The sequence below is a fragment of the Balaenoptera musculus genome, chromosome 4 (assembly GCF_009873245.2).
Source record: "Balaenoptera musculus isolate JJ_BM4_2016_0621 chromosome 4, mBalMus1.pri.v3, whole genome shotgun sequence".
Taxonomy (NCBI): Eukaryota; Metazoa; Chordata; class Mammalia; order Artiodactyla; family Balaenopteridae; genus Balaenoptera; species Balaenoptera musculus.
The window spans coordinates 75,685,705-75,704,450 of NC_045788.1; the positions used below are offsets into that span (position 1 = coordinate 75,685,705).

General features: G+C 45.1%; 1 protein-coding gene across 4 annotated transcripts in view; it reads left to right on the forward strand.

Annotated features, from left to right (window-relative positions):
• Window positions 1–18,746, forward strand: part of MYLK (myosin light chain kinase) — a 219,531-nt gene that overhangs the window by 82,882 nt on the left and 117,903 nt on the right. For 3 of the 4 annotated variants that reach the window (XM_036851338.1, XM_036851336.1, XM_036851337.1), the window contains 4 exons: window positions 656–863; window positions 14,478–14,526; window positions 15,445–15,610; window positions 16,575–16,740. In XM_036851338.1, the coding sequence (XP_036707233.1) occupies window positions 656–863; window positions 14,478–14,526; window positions 15,445–15,610; window positions 16,575–16,740 (589 nt within the window). The remainder of the gene's footprint in view (window positions 1–655; window positions 864–14,477; window positions 14,527–15,444; window positions 15,611–16,574; window positions 16,741–18,746) is intronic. The other variant, XM_036851339.1, reaches the window with a different exon arrangement.

Below are 18,746 nucleotides of genomic sequence, written 5' to 3' on the forward strand. Positions count from 1 at the left end.
AAAACCCCGCGTGTAATTTACATTTACGGTGCAGTTACAGTGCAACCCAGGATCAGCCACATTTCAAGCGCTCAGTTGCCATGTGTGTCTAGTGGCTGCCATACTGGGCAGCTCAGATCTAGAACCTTGCTACCCAAGGTGAGTTCTAGGGACCGGCAGCCTCAGCATCACCTGAGAGCTTGTCTGAACTGCAGAATCTCAGGCCCACCCCAAACCTATAGAAGCAGAATCTGCATTTTTAACAAGTGATTCACGTTAGAGTAGGAAGCACTGCTCTAGAATCCCCGTGCTCAGTCCCCACCCCCTGGGGTTCTGATTTAATTGGTCCAAGGTTGGACCTGGGCACTAGTATTGCTTTAAATCTCCCCCTGGTGATTCTAATCATGCATCCAGGCTTGAGAGACACTTGTGTGGTGGACTGTGGAGCCAGGATGCCTGACTCGGCTACTTGCTACCTTCAAGACCTCGAGAAATCTACCAAAACCCTGCGTCTCAATCTCCTCGTCTCCAAAATGGAGATGAAAATAGTATTTGTTGCAGGGGATGTTATGAGGATTAAAAGAGTTAATACATGTAAAGCACCCAGAAAAAATACCTGTCACATAGGAAGTACTCCTTATGTACAAGCTCTCACCCTGTCTTCTTTTCCTTGAAGGTCCGGGGTTACCCAGAGCCCCAAGTGACATGGCACAGAAACGGGCAACCCATTGCCGGTGGGGGCCGCTTCCTGCTGGATTGTGGTACCCGGGGGACTTTCAGCCTTGTGATTCATGCTGTCCGTGAGGAGGACAAGGGAAAGTATACCTGTGAAGCCACCAATGGTAGTGGTGCCCGCCAGGTGACAGTGGAGTTGACGGTAGAAGGTGAGTCCCAAGAGGTGAAAGCCCTGGGGAGAAATGAGCCATCAGTTTCCCCAAGGCCTGCAGCTCCTGCCTCAGCCCTCTCTCGGGAGAGAGACGCACAAGAGAAAGCATCCCCATCCCGGAACTCAGGACCTGTTAGTCTGATGGGGGCAATGTGGTCCCTGGAACAAGGGAGGCATCCCAGGAGACAACGTCAGACTACACATCACCTCCCTTTCTGCTCCAGCCTTCCCCTCGCTTCCCTTCACACTGAGGCTGAGACCAGACTCCTCATCATGGCCTTACAAAATGCATCCCGCTCCTGCCTGGCTCTCCAGACCCTTCTCCTACCACTCCTCACCCTGCTCGCTCCACTGTGGTCACACTGGCCCTCTGCTTGTCCTTGAGCAAAGCCTCAGGGCCTTCACCCGGCTGTTCCCTGTGTAAAGAAGAGCTCTTTCCGCAGCCCAGCCCCTGACTCGGCCCCTCACTTCCTTCAGGTCTCTGCTCAGACGTCCCCTCCTTAGAGAACCCTCTCTGACCACCCCATCCCCTGGACTCTCCATCCTCTCACTCCACCCGAACTTTTTCTTCTAGGACTGTCACTGCCTCCCACTTGATTATCTCCCTCAAGCCCCACCTCTAACTGGAACCTCTAGGAGAAGAAGGACTTTATCTTGTTTACTGCTGTATCTCCAGCATCTAGGAAACTTCCTGGCACAGGCTAGATACTGAACTATTTAGAGAATGAGCAATGTTTATTATCATCATTATAAAGTAATACATGCCCATCATAAAAAAACTTTGTAAAACTCAGAAAAATATATAGGAGATAAACATACCAGTGTGTTAACACTGATCAGTTATTTTGCCCTTTTTTTCCTTTGTACTTAAATAAAATTCTATTAAGTTTATTAACTTTAAAAATTCCAGGAAAACATTTGACCACAAGTAAAACTGTTCCTTTTGCTGCCGGTGTATCTCCCACATGCTGAAGGCACTCCACTGGTGAGAACATTTCCAGTTCAGGCCACTGGCTGCTGCTTAAAGGCCTGATGTCTAAAAGGACATGTGGGTTCATCAGACCCTCAGAAATATGGCAAGGTTCCCTCCACCCTTCCAGGCCTTTCTAAGGGCTTATAAACCAGAGGGTCAGACTCATTTCTCCTCTCTCAGAAAACAGTCCTCCCAACCTGGTTTTCAGGGGACACTGTGTGCCAGAGAAGGTTCCAGAAGGGGGCGAGGTGTGCCTCGGCCAGTGTTTTTCCTGTTTGCTTGCATCATGAAAGGACAGACAGGCTGTTTCACAGAATAGAATACGCATAGTTTGGATGCTTTCCCAAATTCTTTAACTGAGTGACTCATTCCTTTTAATGGCCTTCAAGTACCTGTGGGCTGGGGCATTCCACATGGAAGGTGGCCCCTGGTCACTCTCTGAATGACCCTCATCTCGGCCAGTTCTGATGCTGTGCTTTCCCCTACAGTATACACTTTTCAATGCCCAAACTTTGAGTTGAGGCCCACAAATAAAAATTACTTTATCCCCTTGTATTAGTCAGCCCAGGCTGCCATAACAAAATACCACAGGCTGCATGGCTTAAATAACAGAAATGAATTTTCTCACAGTTCTGGAAGCTGGAAGTTCAAGATCAGTCCAGCAGGATTTGGTTTCTGGTGAAGGCTCTCTTCCTGGCTTGCAGAGAGCCGCCTTCTTGCTGTGTCCTCACATGGTGGAGAGAGGGAACTCTCGTGTCTCTTCTTCTTCTAAGGGCCCCAACCCTTAGGACCTCACTGAACCTTTGTCACCTCCCCACAGGCCCTGTCTTCAAATACAGTGACTGTGTGGGGTGAGGGCTTCAACATATGAATTTGGGTGGGGACACAAAAAATGTAGTCTATAACACCCCTTCTCTGATTTTCTATTTGGAGCTGGGGAAAGGGGGAATCAGAGGTTCAAGGTTCTGGTCCCAACTTTTGCCGGTCAAAGTGCGACTTTAAATTCTGGATCTCTGTTTCTGTAGAATAAAGGGTTTGAATTCAGTGGTCTCTACAACCTCAGCTAGCCCTTGTTTTCTATGATCCATTTTAAAGGAATGGAGTGGGTTAGGAGTACAGGGGAGCTATATAAAACCCAGGTCGTATGAAACCTTTTTTTTTTTTAGTTCCCATCAGTGAGGACATTAGATCTGATGTCTCAACTAAGCAGGAAAATTTTTATTAGGTCATGGTACTCAGGGCAGAGGAAAAGAAAGAAGGCAGGAGAACTATAGCAAATGAGAGAAGGCTGAGGCTCTCAACCCTGCGCCCTCCCCTTTGGTTTTAATTTGAGGAGATCATGGAAGATGTTTTATGCCTTCTAACCCTAGGAGGTAGAGAATGACCTAAAGGCTGCAGTCCCTTTAAATGTGAATGGCCCTGTATACTTTCTGCTTCTGCATCAAAGGCCAGTTTCAGCCCATGTGTGGTTTGGGACCACCCCATAGACCATAGCCCTGGAAGGATCCACTCTGGTCCCTTATGCCGTGGATAAGTTGTTGGCAGTGCCAGGCTAGCCCAAACCCTTACAAAGGGAATCCAGCAGCCCTCCTGCTTCTCGCCAGCTCTCTGTGCTTTGCTTCTTAGTTATTCTTCTTATTCGGAAAGCGCAGAGCTTCAGGAATTAAGAGTATGACTCATACATGGAGCCTTTTGACCCCCTAATGGTCAAGTTTAGAAGGCAGTGTTATCCAATGGTCTTGGATTTTAGCTCCACTAATTTCTAACTATGGGGAAATTAACCTTTCCGAACCTTATTTCCTTTTCCGTAAACTGATGCTAATGGCTGACCCATGGGTTGTGTAAAGATCAGCGCAGCACTGACAAATAGTAGGCACTCAGTAAATGGTAACCTTGTGATGTTCAAACGTGACATTAATATCTTGAGAACTACTTGCAGAGGGAAATCCTTGTGTGGAGAATAGAGGAGAAAGCTTTCTCCTCTGACTTCCTTTGGTAACCAGGGCCAAGAAGCATGCACAATCCTCCTTGAGGGCAAACATCTTCATGACAGGACCATTCATGACCTTGTGCAGCCCTAGTCTGAGCCCTGGAAAGGCTTTGTGTAGCCAGCCCTGACACTCACCTACCTCCAGAGGACTGGTCACAGAGGCTTGGTGCAGAGCAGGGAAGAGACGTGGTGCCTGCTTTCTGGGAGCTTTCTGTATAACGTAGGGGCCACAGCCTACTCTCTAGCCCCATGCTGTCCAGAGAAATACAATTGACCCTTGAACTATATGAGTTTGAACCTCACAGGTTCACTTATATGGGGATTTTTTTTAATAGTAAATACCACAGTATTGCACAGTCTGAGGTTGGTTGAATCTGCAATGTGGAACCGCAGACACAGAGGAACGACGAACATACAGAGGGCCGACTCTTAAGTTATACATGGATTTTCAACTGCGGGGAGGGTGGGCACCCCTGACCCCCTCATTGTTAAAGGGTCAGCTGTATAATGTGAGCCACATGTGTCATCTCAAGTTTTCTAGTGGCCACATTTTTTTTTAAAAGTTGAAATCGATTTTAATAAAATACTTTAACTTAACCCAATATATCCAAGATACTATCATTTCAACATATAAACATTACTGAGATATTCTTCAACATTTGCAGCATATTTTACACGGTAACACATCTCAATTCAGACCAGCCGTATTTCAAGAGCTCAATAACTATAGGTGACTAATGCCTACTGTACTGGACAGCACAGCTCTAGAAGCTTGAATTGGGATAAACAAGGCTTACACGGAGAAAAAAGAGAAGCCCACGTGTAGGAACAAGGTGGCAGGTTGTCCTGGGCAATCACATCCACAGAGTGAACCTAGGGCGTGGGGTGGAGTGAGGGGCGGGGCTGAAATGAGAGATATACCCCAGACGTGGTGGTCTGACTTTGAGAAGGCCCTTTGTGTTTCAGGGACCAGAGAGTCACTTAAGTCATTTCAAGTAATAGAGGGTTAATTTTAAGGCCATGAGCTCAGGAACCCGGGGAAAGCCAAACTGGAGGCCCAGAGGTGATCCAGGCCTCAGGACGGCTCATACTTACCTTATAGGCTTGTTTAATGCAAATGCAAGGGCACCCAAATCACCTGGGGGAATCTTGTTAAAATGCAGATTCTGGTTCTGTAGGTCTGGAGTAGGGCCCAAGCGTCTGCACTTCTAACCAGCCCCTGGGTGATGCCCGTGCTGCTGGTCCCCAGGTCACACTTTGAGTAGCAAGGAAGGATTCAGTTACAGATGTGATATATTTTTCCTAGTACAAATGATTCTCAAATGTGAGCATTTGGGCAAGTGGTTGCCCTTTTGCAGACCCATGGTCACAACAAGTGTCCTTAGGGTGACCATTTATCCCAGCATGCCTGCTCTACCAATGTAATTATAAATAGAGCCTCCTTTGACTTTCAAAAGAGTCCCGGTTTGGATAATAAATTGCATGGTTACCCTAGTCATGATCAACATGTCTGGTGCACTGGGCGGTGAGTAAAGCTTTAAAGATGATGTTGAGAAATAAAGGCTTATTCTAGGGGAAGAGGAGTAGCAAGAGAGCGGAGAGCGATAGTTTCAGAGGAAGTGGATAAAGTTTATTTTCATCTCTGAAAAATAAATTCCAAGCCATTAACGACTCCGCCTAAGAGTGCAATGAACAACTGAAAAAATAACTTTAAAAATAGTGAATATGTATTCTCTGGGGAATAGATTCGGCCAGGGGCTCCTTCCTCTTGGGAGTTTTGTTTGAAATGAATAAATGGAGGTGGGGGGTAAGCAAAGACCTGTTTCCTCCCTCCTTTCTGGATCCAGCCTTGACCATCACTCTTTCTTCTCTATTAAGTACACTATCCTTCATGCAAATTCCTCCTCCTCCACCTCCATTCCTGGGGGATTCTTCCCCCAGTTCCCTCCCCTGTAGGTGATAGGTTCTGAGGCTGCCACTTTTGTCTCTGTCAAAAAGCAAAGACATGTCCCCTCATCTTGGAATGTCTCACACAAGCAAAGAGTGCATCCCTCTATCCATTGCCTCGTTCACCACTCTGTTTCTCTCTGTGTCAGGCCCAATTCAGACAGGCTTCCTGCCCCCTTGGAGTTTACTTCCAATGGAGAAAGAAAGACTATAAATAGGTAACAAATATCACTTTTGCAGTAGAATTAAGTGCTCCCTGACCATGCGAGAGAAAAAGAACCAGGTGGCAGGCCACCTAGAATGTGGCAGCAGAAAGGAGAGTGACCCCATGTCATGGGATTTAAGGGAGAAGACTGGCCTTAGTGACCGCTAGCCAAGCTATTCTGGTGCCGCTGACACCAGCATTCTCTGGTGATCTTGAATTTGTAGGAAATGCTTGTGTGCCATGTCTTTTGCTACTACCCTTTTCCAGGGTCAGACTTCTCAGACCCCTTTTATTTTCACATTGGATTGGATTGATGACATTATATATTTGAACCCATGTCTATTTACAATGGCTGAGTTTTAAATTACTGTATTCCTCAAGAACGTCTTTTGTGATTCTCCTTTTGTTTTGTTGTTCTCTTCTTTTGTACTGTCTTCTTTTACCTAAATTTTCTACCTTCTTAAAGACCTGTAATTATATTTCCCATTTGTATTCTTTATAAACTCTTTTCAGTCTGTTATACTCCCTGATGACTCTTCTTTCTGTAGGGGCATATGCCCTATTTTTTTTCTTACCCAGTCAGAATATTAAAATGTTCTGAGTTCTTGTCCTTTTCTGTCTCATCAAAGGGAAAAATATAAATATGGTAGAAATAAAGATTATTCTTTTTGCCCCTCCAGTCTCTTTGCTGTGAAACAGTTGTGTGTCAAGACTGCCTCACTTATTTGCTACACGGAAGAGTTAGATGACAAATGACTTGGTCCCATTCTGTTCTTGAAGCATGCCTTCCAAATCTCCTTCTCCCTTCCCTCTGTTGTTTTCACCTTCCAGTTTCACTTTGCCTCTTTTTCCCTCCAAAATACACGCCAGTACCCCTGGCTGGCCCAGCTGCCATCTTTCCTTCCCATCTCTAACTCCTCTACCCATTTCTCCCATCTCCACCCCCAGACCTTTCCCAGTTGCTTGTAGTTCTAGCCTCTTCTTCATTCATCAGACTTCATTGCATGTGCTAACTTTGTGCTGGGATCTAAGAGCAGCAAGACTTGGTTATTGCTCTCAAGAGACTGACTTTCTTGACCTCATATTTCATCGTTATGTTGCAATTAAGCAACAACATCAGGATGTATTTAGGAAGTGCTGGCTTTGTGCGGTGCCATGTGGGAGATGAAATGCTTTGTCAGATCCTTTCTGCAAGAACCTGGTTGGTCAGCTAAGACCTAGACACATTAAAAGCTAAGTAAAAGCACAACCCCAAGGCAGCACAGGTTTATTTGCCAAATGATTGGCACTTCCGCTCTGTAAACTTAGAGGAGGATGAGACATCTGGAGGCTGAAATGGTCTGTGATATCTTCTTGGAGGAGGAGGGAGTTGGCTAGCCCGGACAGAGCGAGTGAGATTTGGATGGCAGATTATGATTCTGATGCTGGGGATGGGAGGAAAGTGGTTACGAGTTAGGGCCTGGGGTGGAGGGTGGGGTGAGTAGACGGGCAGGAACAGAGAGTAGTGGGAAATAAAGCTGAAGGACAGATTGGGAGGAGACTGTGGGAGGTCTGGAGCACAAGGCGAGGCGGTTTTTAGAGTCATATCCGTTCCAGAGTATGAGTGGACGATTCTGCCCTTAATTGTTGCTTTTCCATTTTCCTACGGCATGTAGCTCTCCAGATGAACTGCTGCCCTTAGCCACAGCTTGAGGGACAGACCTACTATGTGCTTGCTTTGCTTCATGAATCTTTTTAACTTGTATTTTTCTGAACACATGGGTTTATTACAAGCATTACGATCACAGATTTTTCATGTGTTCCATTAGTCTTTGATACACCATCACTTTGCACGATCCCCAACAAAAATGGGTTGCTTATTAGTGCAATGAATTTCTCCAGAACCATGCTTAAAACAACCTTCCCATATGCTGCACTTGCTCACTGGGTGGCCTCTGGTCAGACACCTGTACGGTAGCCACAGCCAGATGGCTCCTACCACATCAGACCCGCAAGTGGGGAGCGGCTCAAACCAGAGGTAAATTTCTCTTTGTTTCCTTCCTGATAAATTGATACAAAATCAGTCTTTATGACTTAAGTACTGAAGGGAATACCTGCTACTTGGCTTGGTGCTTTGGGAGGGAATCACAGTGGAAAGTGACTCTTGAGAATTGAGCTGGGATGCCTGTGATCCTTGGCCTCGGAAAGAAGACTCTGAAGAAAACAGCTATTTTGTCTCTGCAGAGGATCTAAGTTCCTCTTTAGAGTACTTATTTAAGACAGTTGAGAGATCGCTGGCCGCAATTTATTGAACTATTCCCCCCTCCAAAACAAAACTTCGTGTCACTACTCCTTTGAACTCATTGGGTAGGATATATGACTACCTTATCCATCAATGACCAGGAAGTAATTTGTCTTCCAAGTGGTGGATATTTTATTTCAACCCCCTGAGGAAGAATTGGTTCTTTAGTGCGTCAGTTTCCTGGGGACCCAAATAGAACTCCTGAAATGTCTACTAGGCGCCCTGGGATAACCTCCTTAGCCTCTATGCAAGGATGTATGGTTGACCCTTGAACAACAGTTTTGAACTGCATGAGTCCACTTATATATGGATTTTTTTTCAATAAATAGAGTACCTGTATTTTCATTTTACAGATATTTAAGTTAACTAAGTGTGGGAGGAAGTTTGTGTTCAATTAGAGATCACAACATGCAGAATCAAAAGAACTAGGGTTTGAGTCCTGATTCTACAGAACAGCGTCAGCTTCCTGCCCTTGGGTGAGTCATGTATCAATTCCTTCATTTTTGAGGCAGAGATAGAGTACGTGGATTTTCCACTGCACGGTGTTGGCATCCCTAACCGCCGTGTTCTTCAAGGGTCAACTGTACTTGTTATTGAGTGTCATAGTGTAAGGATAATGTACATGTGTACATTCCAGTGAACGTGGACTGTGGCAGTGACCTCCAAAGCTCCCTGCCTGAGTGGAGGCTGTAGAGTGAACTGTTTATATAGGGTGAGGCCCCCATTTATACAGTGACAGGCAGCCCCTGGCAGAGGTGCATTGACATTTCTGGTTAGGACTTTAGTGGCCTCTGGAAGACACAGCTGAAACCTTGACAGGTGATAACCCAAACCTCCTTTGGAAGCAGGGCAGCCCAGCCACCTCGTCATCCTCAAGTGCTCCCTCCCTCCCCTTCCCTGGTCAGTCACCAGATCCTGCTGTGCCAGTTCTCATTTGTCCCCACTACCACCATCGTGGTCCATCCACTCTGTCCTGTTGCACAGATTTCCAAATGGTCTCCCCAGTTCTACCCATACCCCACTCTAATCTCCACATTGCTGCTAAAAATATCTTTCAAAAAATTCAGATGGGATTTTATCATTCCCTCCCTTCGAATCCTCCAATGATCCACCTTTAAACTGAAACTCAAGATCTTCAATAGGCCCTGCTCTGAGGTGTCCCCTCCCCCATCTTAGAAGCACTTTGCCTTTCTCTTAAGGCTCAAGTTTTATTCTAGCTTTTATTACACACATCAGTCCACTTGCTGAAGCTCTAACTAACGCCTTATGCATAATAGGGACTGAATCAGTGTTTTAGTACAGATGAGGTCTCAAGGATCCCATGTCATACAGCAGAAAATTGTTTTGACACCACACTTACAGTCATTCTTTTCCCCATTTTCTCTACTTCAGTGGTCTGTAACTTGTCTTGCTGTGTTATCTTCTTTTAAGGTTTCATTCTTTCTTTGTTATATAATATGTCTTCTCTGTTATTTATCCTAACACTACTTTTTCTTTTTACTATACTAATTTTTTCTTTTTTCCTCTTTATTGAGATATAATTGACATATAACATTGCTAACACTACTTCTTATGCTAGCATCCACCTGTATACCTGTGTTCCTTCATTTCCATGACTACTTGTACAGTGTGTTTTTTGATCATTCACCTTCAAATCCAAACATGCATATGAGTCAGTGCAGGCATCTATTTCGTTATGTCTTCTAAAGTGCCTGAGCATTTACATTGAAATAGACATGCTTGACCATCTATTGATGTACGGTATCGAAATATTGAAATTTCATATTGAAATAAACATTATTATACTTCCCTTTCCTTTTGTTTCTCCTTAACATTTTAGTCAGGGCTTTACATTTGTTTTCTTTTTGAAATTATATATGTGGATGGTTAGCGGCAAATATTGATTCAACATGGCACAGGGGACATTGCTAAATACATGTTACAAAAAGTGGGTGTTTGTTCTGATTGAGTGAAGAACCACTATTTTTTTTTTTTAAACTATCAAGTGTGCAAATCCATATAAGCATTGCCTCTTATTTTTATTTTGTTTTTATTTTATTTTTATTTATTTTTTATTTTTTTTTAAATTTTTATTTATTTATTTTTGGCTGTGTTGGGTCTTCGTTTCTGTGCAAGGGCCTTCTCCAGTTGCGGCAAGCGGGGGCCACTCTTCATCGCGGTGCGCAGGCCTCTCACCATCGCAGCCTCTCTTGCTGCGGAGCACAGGCTCCAGACGCGCAGGCCCAGCAGCCATGGCTCACGGGCCCAGTTGCTCCGCGGCATGTGGGATCTTCCCAGACCAGGGCTCGAACCCGTGTCCCCTGCATTGGCAGGCGGACTCTCAACCACTGCGCCACCAGGGAAGCCCAAGAACCACTATTTTAAGCAGTCCTTAAAATCTGCTTTGAAGTTGCCTGCAAGTGGGGTGACTGCTCCCTGGATTGCCTGGAACAGTCCTGATTTACTCCTGTGTCCGGGAAGAATTATTAATTATGCCCCTTTCAGTGTCCAGAGTCTCTGTTTGGATGATAAATTATATCGTCGCACATTTTTAGAAGTATTTCTTCTTCTTACCATCATGATCACATTATTCCGCTTTTCGGCAGCATTCTCTGTGTCTACTCAGTCTTTGACAAAATGTGCTTTAGTATCTCCACTATTGAACTTTTCACTCCGAAAACCTGCTAGCATCCTCTTTTACTCAGCCTTGAAAAATCTTTGGTGCCTTGGCCTTTTTTTTCCCTCTCACTAACTCGATCCTGTCTTCACCAATTCTCTTAACTTACTCTTCTATTTTTGGCATTTCTACCTTAATCCCCTTTCCACTTATTTTTCTACATAGCCTTGCTGTTCTGCCAGATTTTCATACTTTCACAAAATTAATTTTGCCTTATCTGACAATTTGCAACTTCAAATTTTTGCCTATAAATAGACTCTGTTAGCTATTTTAGCCCAAATTCTCTGTTTGCTTTGATGTATGTCTCTGGTGTTGACACACATTAAGATGAGCATTCCTCAAATCCATTTCTAACTGACTGCCTTATATGTTACCTTTGGATTGTACCATAAACTGCTGTTACTCTGATACAGAAGTACCTCCAAACAGCACACTTTTGCTATTCTTTGAGGAAATGCCATATTTTTGCTCTATCTTTTAAGGAGTAAAGGAATTTTAGCCTTTGGATTAAGACATTTAGCTCCCAAGAGTTTTAAAGGTTCTTAGTATAATTTTTTTATTGTGATAAAATACATATTACATAAAATTTGCCATTTTAACCATTTTAAAGCATGCAAGTCAGTGGCATTAAGTACATTCACAGTGGTGTGCAGCCATCACCACTGTCTAGCTCCAGAACTTTTCATCACCCCAAACAGAAACCCCACACCCACTGAGCAGTCACTCCACTCCCCCCTCCCCCAGCCCCTGGCAACCACTCAATTTGCCTTCTGTCTCTGTGGATTTGCCTCTTCAGAACATTTCATATAAATGGAATCATACATTTTTTGTGTGTCTGGCTTTTTTCACTTAGCAAAAATTTTCAAGGTTAATCTGTGTTGTAGCATGTATCATTACTTTATTCCTCTGCATGGCTGAATAATATTTCATTGTATAGATAGACCTTGTATTGTTTATCCATTCGTCTGTTGATCAGTCTAATTTTTTAAATTAATTAATTTATTTTTATTAAAGTATAGTTGATTTACAATATCGTGTTGGTTTCAGGTGTACAGCACAGTGATTCAGTTATATGTACACATATTCCTTTTCAGATTCTTTTCCCTTATAGGTTATTATAGAATACTGAGTGTAGTTCCTTGTGCTATACAGTAGGTCCTTGTTGGTTATCTATTGATCAGTCTAATTTTTATCAAATCTTTACCCCAATGTGAAATGAGTGGTACAGTAGCATAAGTGCAGTGAAGGGTACCTGGATATTTTAGATGAGAGTCTTAGTGATTGGTGTGTGCCTAATGCTGTGGAATAGAGCATGTATAAGAGGCAATTATGTTTTGATATATTTTCTTCTGGTTGTTTCACTATGTTTGGGTATTTTATCTTATTTTTACCTGATTATGATCACGTTGAATAGAAAATTTTTCATGCTGCTCTTTTTTTCATAAAATTCATTCATTTAACAAATATTTGAATCCCTACTATGTGCTGGGCACTGGCCTGGATACTTCTGAGGAATAAAAAGTTCTGGTGGGAGTATGGTTTGGGAGTTATTATGGATATTATTTAAAGCTATGGGACTAAGACCCCCCCTGGGGAAGAGTCCATAGAGCTGAGGAGAGGACCCAAGACTCAGCCCTAGGGCGCTCTCAGAGATAAAGTTCCAGAAGAGAAGGAGGTTGAGGAAAGAATGGGCAACCTGGTAAAAGCAGGAGAGTCTGGAGGAGAAAGTGCTTTGGAGGGGAGTGGCCCCTGCTGTCAAGTGCTACTGAGTGAGACTGTGAAGAGGATTAACCACTGGGTTTGGCAAGATGGTGATCGGAATGGAGCTCAGTGGAATGGAGAGGATCACAGCCCAGCTGGAGTGTGCTGAAGAGCAAATGATATAATATTTCTGCATGTTTCATATATTCTTAAACATAATTTGGTGGCAGAATAAGATGTCTAATTGTACATTTTACTAAGCCACTTATTGTCTCCCTACTGTGTGACATTTATGTTGTTTCCAATATTTACTACTACAAACAAGACCAAAGAGAGTAGCTTTGTAAACTTTCTTTCCTACTTTTAGCATCGTTTCCTTTAACTGGAGAGACAGAAAGGAAGATGCTGATCTAAGAGCAGAGCATCTTTAAAGCTGATGATTCTCATTTGCTCAAATACTTTCTAAAAGAACTTCCTCCAGTGGCGTCCGAGGGACCCCAGCATCTTGACTGCAGTTGTCAGTTGGGCCCTCCCAGAACAGGTCTCTCCTTTTATCAGCTTATAAGTTCTTTTAACCTTGAACAGAGAATTGAATGACAAGAACTAAACCCACATTATGGGATGAAAACTATACACGGCTCACTAAATAGTTATGTTAAGCAGAATGCATGTACAACAATTGTCAACCCATATGGCATCACAACTTAAATGTGATGTAGGCATTGTTATTAACCCTTTTTCACTAAGGTCCTGGCATAACCTTAAACCAGATATGGCTGAGGGAAGTACTCAGCCATGATCTTCACCTTCCATTCCTATGTTCCTATGCATTCACATAGATGTGATCAGTGCTGGAATTTAAGGAAGTTTACCCTTTTCCGGGAGACACCCTGCATATCTACCATTGCAGCTGACTGCCAATATCAGGGAATGACTTCTACCCTTTCCATGCATGCCTTGGGTGGAGTTTTGTAAACATTCCCAGTTTGTCACAGAAAGAGAAAACTTCCAGGCTGATTGTCATCTCAAAAATGTTCTCCTCTCCCCCTCCCCATTCCTCAAAAACACCCCACTGCTTTATAGTCACTTCCTGGTCACATTATGAGTTGTTCCTCCCAGCAGCAGCAGTTGGATAAAGGAGCTGACCCCAGCCGCCTTGCAGAGTCTGCTATTTAACTGCTTCCCGCCCAGCACAGCAGCACCTCACCCAGGACCGGCAGTGCCCAGTGTCCTGCTGGTCCTGCCCAGTGTTCTGGGAGGTGCTGGCCGCTCTGGAGCTTGTCTCCTGTGATCTGCTCCATTCCAGCAGGACAGATCCTGCTGTTTGCTGGGCTTTAAGTGGAAGGGTGGAGTGGTGATTGGGTCAGACAGGAATAGATGTAGTAAGAGAGATGCATGTGCATCTCCCCTGTCCGTTCAACTGGCTCCTTTTCTGGAGAGGTCCTGATCGCCACAGATCATCCCCGAGTGGAAGGTGCAGGGGCATATAACCACTCAGCAGAATGGTGGAGTGTTCTAGAATAGGTAGACCGGGATGCTTTCCTGTACCATTACTGGCTCTGTGACTCAAGTGGGTGACTTCATGTCTCCGAATCTCATTTTTCTCACCTGTTTAAAAAATTAGAAGGATGATGTAATACCAGCCTCCTTAAAGTATTGCGGGAAATCTGTGCAACGATGCATGTAAAGTGCCCACCATAGAGCCTGACCCAGTATGGGCTAGGTCAGGGTGAACTGTTACCCCCCACCCCCGCTGACTCTTTCTGGCTTTTGTTGCTCCCAGTTTGTGGCTCAGACCGGACTTTTCAAGCCTCTTTCTCTTTGTTTCCTACTTGCAGGGGGCTTTGTGAAGAAGCATGGTCAGCCTCTTGTTTCCAAAGCCTTGGGGTAAGTTCCAGGATGTCCAACCCAGCGTAAGGTAACTGGCGTTTCCTGAGGCCTTGGCAGAACAGCCTGGGGAGCAAGTCTTCTCAAACATCTTGGGTTATGATAACTAAACCGGGAGCCTATTGGGGTGTGATGTGTCAGTCACACGGCACCTCCTGACCTGGAGGCCTCTATAGATACCCCTTTGACTAGTCCAGTTGCTAAATGGAAGTGGGCTATGTGGCCATAGTCTGCAGGGGTCCCTAACAACCAAGGCAATAGAAGACTTAAACTAGCAGACTTAGAAGAGGCAGTCAGTATGTGAATTTCTTATGGCAAGTAAGCCTAAATTGGTGAGGGTAAGTAACAGTGGCTGCTGTAACAGACAAGCCCCCAAATCGCAATGGCTTGACACAGGGAAAGGTGATTTCTTACTCAAGCAAAGTTGGCTCACATATTCTTGGACAGGTGGAAAACCTTCCCATTATCTTTCAGGGACCCAGGCTCCTTCTGTTTTGTGGCTCCATCATCTCCTAGGCCTTGGAGCCTCAGCAGGACTCCCTGCATCTAGCCAGAAAAGTGGGCAAGAGAGACTGTGGAGAATAGCACAGGAGGTTTTGATGGGTCCAGCCTAGAAATGGCACATGGTGTTTCTGCTTTCTGCTCACAGTCTGTTGGCCAAAGCCCAGCTTTGGCCAGACCTCAGTAGAATTCAAGCATACCTAACTTCAAGGGAGGCTAGTAACTGAAGGCTAGCTGCATGCCCAGGAGGTGGAGGAAATAGCTTTTGGTGCCACAGATTTTTCCAGAAATGTGTTTGAGGCACAGAATTGGGAAGGTTGCCCTTTGCTGGTTTCTGAGCCCAACTTAAGTAAGTTGGGTGGGGACAGAGAGAAAAGGATCTGCATTGCTGTAGATTCTCTGCTGATTTCTTTCCAGGGACAGATTTGCAGCCCCTGCGGTGGAGACCCGTCCTAGCATCTGGGGAGAATGCCCACCAAAGTTTGCTACTAAGCTGGGCCGAGCGGTGGTCAAAGAAGGACAGATGGGGCGATTCTCCTGCAAGATCACTGGCCGGCCCCAGCCACAGGTCTCCTGGCTCAAGGTGAGGTTTTGTCTGCCCTGACTCTGGGTTAGATCCCTGGACTACTGGGAGTCTGTCTTCCCAATCAGTCCCTTCCACTTCAACCGTAGAGCGTCCTCGAGGTTCTCATGTGTTTGGTAGCCGTGCCTGTTCTTGCCCCTGTTTGCACACTCTCCCTGTGTTACTCAGCCCACGATGTCCTGTAATCCACACACTCACAAAACAGTATAAAACTTCCGAGTCAAGACAGACCTGACCATGTCAAGAGAGTGGAGTTTGAAGTCTGGGGCTGATTTCAAGCCACAGCTCCCTGATTGACAAAGCATGAGATGCTGGGCAAAGCATTTGATCTCTTAGAACCCCAGTTTCCTTATCTATGAGGCAGAGATAATCCCACCTACCTCCAAATACTGTTGGGAGGCTCCACGTGGGAGTGCTTTATAAATCATTCAGGGCTGAACAATGTGAAGACAGAGGTGGGGGAGGAGGTGGGGGAGGGGGAAGAGGAGGCAGCAGTGGGGAGGCGGAGCAGCCCATGTTAACAGGGCAGTGAGGAGCCCTGGGGGTCAAAGCCAGGGAGAGGAGCTTTTTCACAGATGGAACTCCTGGATAAAAATGAGTGACAGGATGCCTTTTCCCTGTTTCCTGATTGTCCTGTACTGACCCTGGAACATCAATAAAAGGAAGAGGGAGGCAGAGGAGAACTAAAGTGAGGAAAATAGGATTTCCCACCTCAAACTAGGGCTCCTTTGAAACAGGTTCCATACACCTGCCCTCAGCTGGACCGAACACCACAGCGCATCTATGCGCCTCGGGTCAGGGTCCTAGGGGTGCCCTCAGGCTGCTCTCCAAGCATGTTGACAGAGCCCAGAGCAGAGGGCCCTGCTGTGCACGCCTGGTGTCTGTCCCACCTGGATTGGCAGGAGGTAGGACAGAGTCAAAAGGTGAGCAGTTTCTCTGACCAAGCTGCCTATGCCATCCACAGGGAGATGTTCCCCTGCAGCCCAGTTCCCGTGTGTCTATGTCTGAGAAGAATGGGGTGCAAGTCCTGGAAATCCACGAGGTCAACCAAGATGATGTGGGAGTATACACGTGCATGGTGGTGAACGGGTCAGGGAAGGCCTCCATGTCTGCTGAGCTCTCCATCCAAGGTATCAGGCGGTAGGAGGGCTAGTGCTGGACCGTCCCTTCCTGGAGTCCCTACCCTCCTAGAAGGAGCTGCTTGTTCATTACGTGTCTGTGTGTTACATGTGTCACACTTACCTACTCATGTGTCCCTCCCCGGGGGCAGGGTCTTGAATCAGAAGAAAGGGTAGGCGGGTAGCACAGACACAGCCACGGAGGAAGATGTTTCACGTGTGTCTGCACACCTGTGTTCAGTTTTTCCTTCTTGCTCAGACTCCTTTTTTATTTACATCTCTAATTGCCTTTTGGAAGAGTGGGCATTGCTAATGTCTTGCCATCACCTCAGATTTAACCTGCCTGAAATTGATCTTGTCATCCTTCCTGTCGTTCAGATCAGGTGCTCCCTCAGCGTAACTCTTTGCTTCCCACCAGACTGGGCATTTCAACATCGCCTTTGACTCCTGTCTCTTCTTGCTGTAGTCATCAGCCCCAGTAAACTCTTCTCTTGAAATCTCTTTGAATACGCCTCTCCCTGACATTCCCCTTGGTTCTGCCAAGTCCAGCCTGGGGAAGCCAGAGTGTGTGGAGGGGAAGGGGATTGACGTCACTTCATTCTAGCGGGAACCTTGAGCGGGCTGGGATTTGGGGATCTGGGAGGGAAATGACCTTACTCTCTCCTCCTCCTTTCTTTTTTTTTAAAAATTTATTTATTTATTTTTATTATTTTTGGCTGCGTTGGGTCTTCGTTTTCTGTGCGAGGGCTTTCTCTAGTTGCGGCAAGCGGGGGCCACTCTTCATCGCGGTGCGCGGTCCTCTCACTATCACGGCCTCTCTCGTTGCAGAGAACAGGCTCCAGACGCACAGGCTCAGTAGTTGTGGCTCACGGGCCTAGTTGCTCCACAGCATGTGGGATCTTCCCAGACCAGGGCTCGAACCCATGTCCCCTGCATTGGCAGGCAGATTCTCAACCACTGCGCCACCAGGGAAGCCCTCCTCCTCCTTTCTTATCCTCATTTCTTTGATTGTCCTCTTCCCCATCTCTTTCCTTTCTCAGAAAATACCCCTTCTTGCTTTCTGTACATTTTTGGCCCAAGTGTGTTCACTACCCACAGAAACAAATTTATTCTACATTGCAACCCAGGAGATAGATAGATAGGTAGATAGATAGATAGATAGATAGATAGATAGATAGATAGATAGATAGATAGATAGATAGACAGACAGACAGATAGATGGAGAGAGAGAGAGAGAGAGAGAGATTTAACTAAAACAAGTTTTATGAAACAATCCTGAGTAGTGTTATGTACAGTACATGCTGGCATTTTCTCTTCCATTCTACACCATTAAAAGAAAAAACCCTGGGGACTTTCCTGGTGGTCCAGTGGGTAAGACTCCACGCTCCCAATGCAGGGGACCCGGGTTCGATCCCCGGTTGGGGAACTAGATCCCACATGCTGAAACTTAAAAAAAAAAAAAAAAGATCCCACGTGCCACAACTAAGACCCGGTGCAGCCAAAATAAATAAATAAATAAATAAATATTTTAAAATAAATAAAGTGTAGGACTACCACATAAGAAAACATTGGCAATTAAAAAAAAGAAAAAGAAAAAACCCTTGTCCTGACCATAGCATTTGACTTCACAACTCACTACAGACTCAGGACCTGCTGTTAGTCATCTGGAGAAGTGTTTTAGTCCCTCTCCCTTTACTTGCCCCGGCACTGAATTAAAGAAGTTTCCTTCTGAAGCACTTAATGACATTTTGTTTGAAAATATTCCCAGAAAAAGCCCCTCAAATAACCAAAACAAAAAGGGATAGATAAGATTGGCAAAAGGTTGATATTTCCCTAATCTGGGTGTAGGCTTTCAGTGTTGGTTATATCCTTCTCTGTACTATTGTATATTTTGTAATTTTCCGTGATAAAAATGTTTTAAAATCATGTGGCAAGAAAAACATATCTAGTAATTGTATGTTCTTTCTTTGAAGAACTGAATAAAATTACACTTTCTCTGTACACTTTAAAATGAAGCA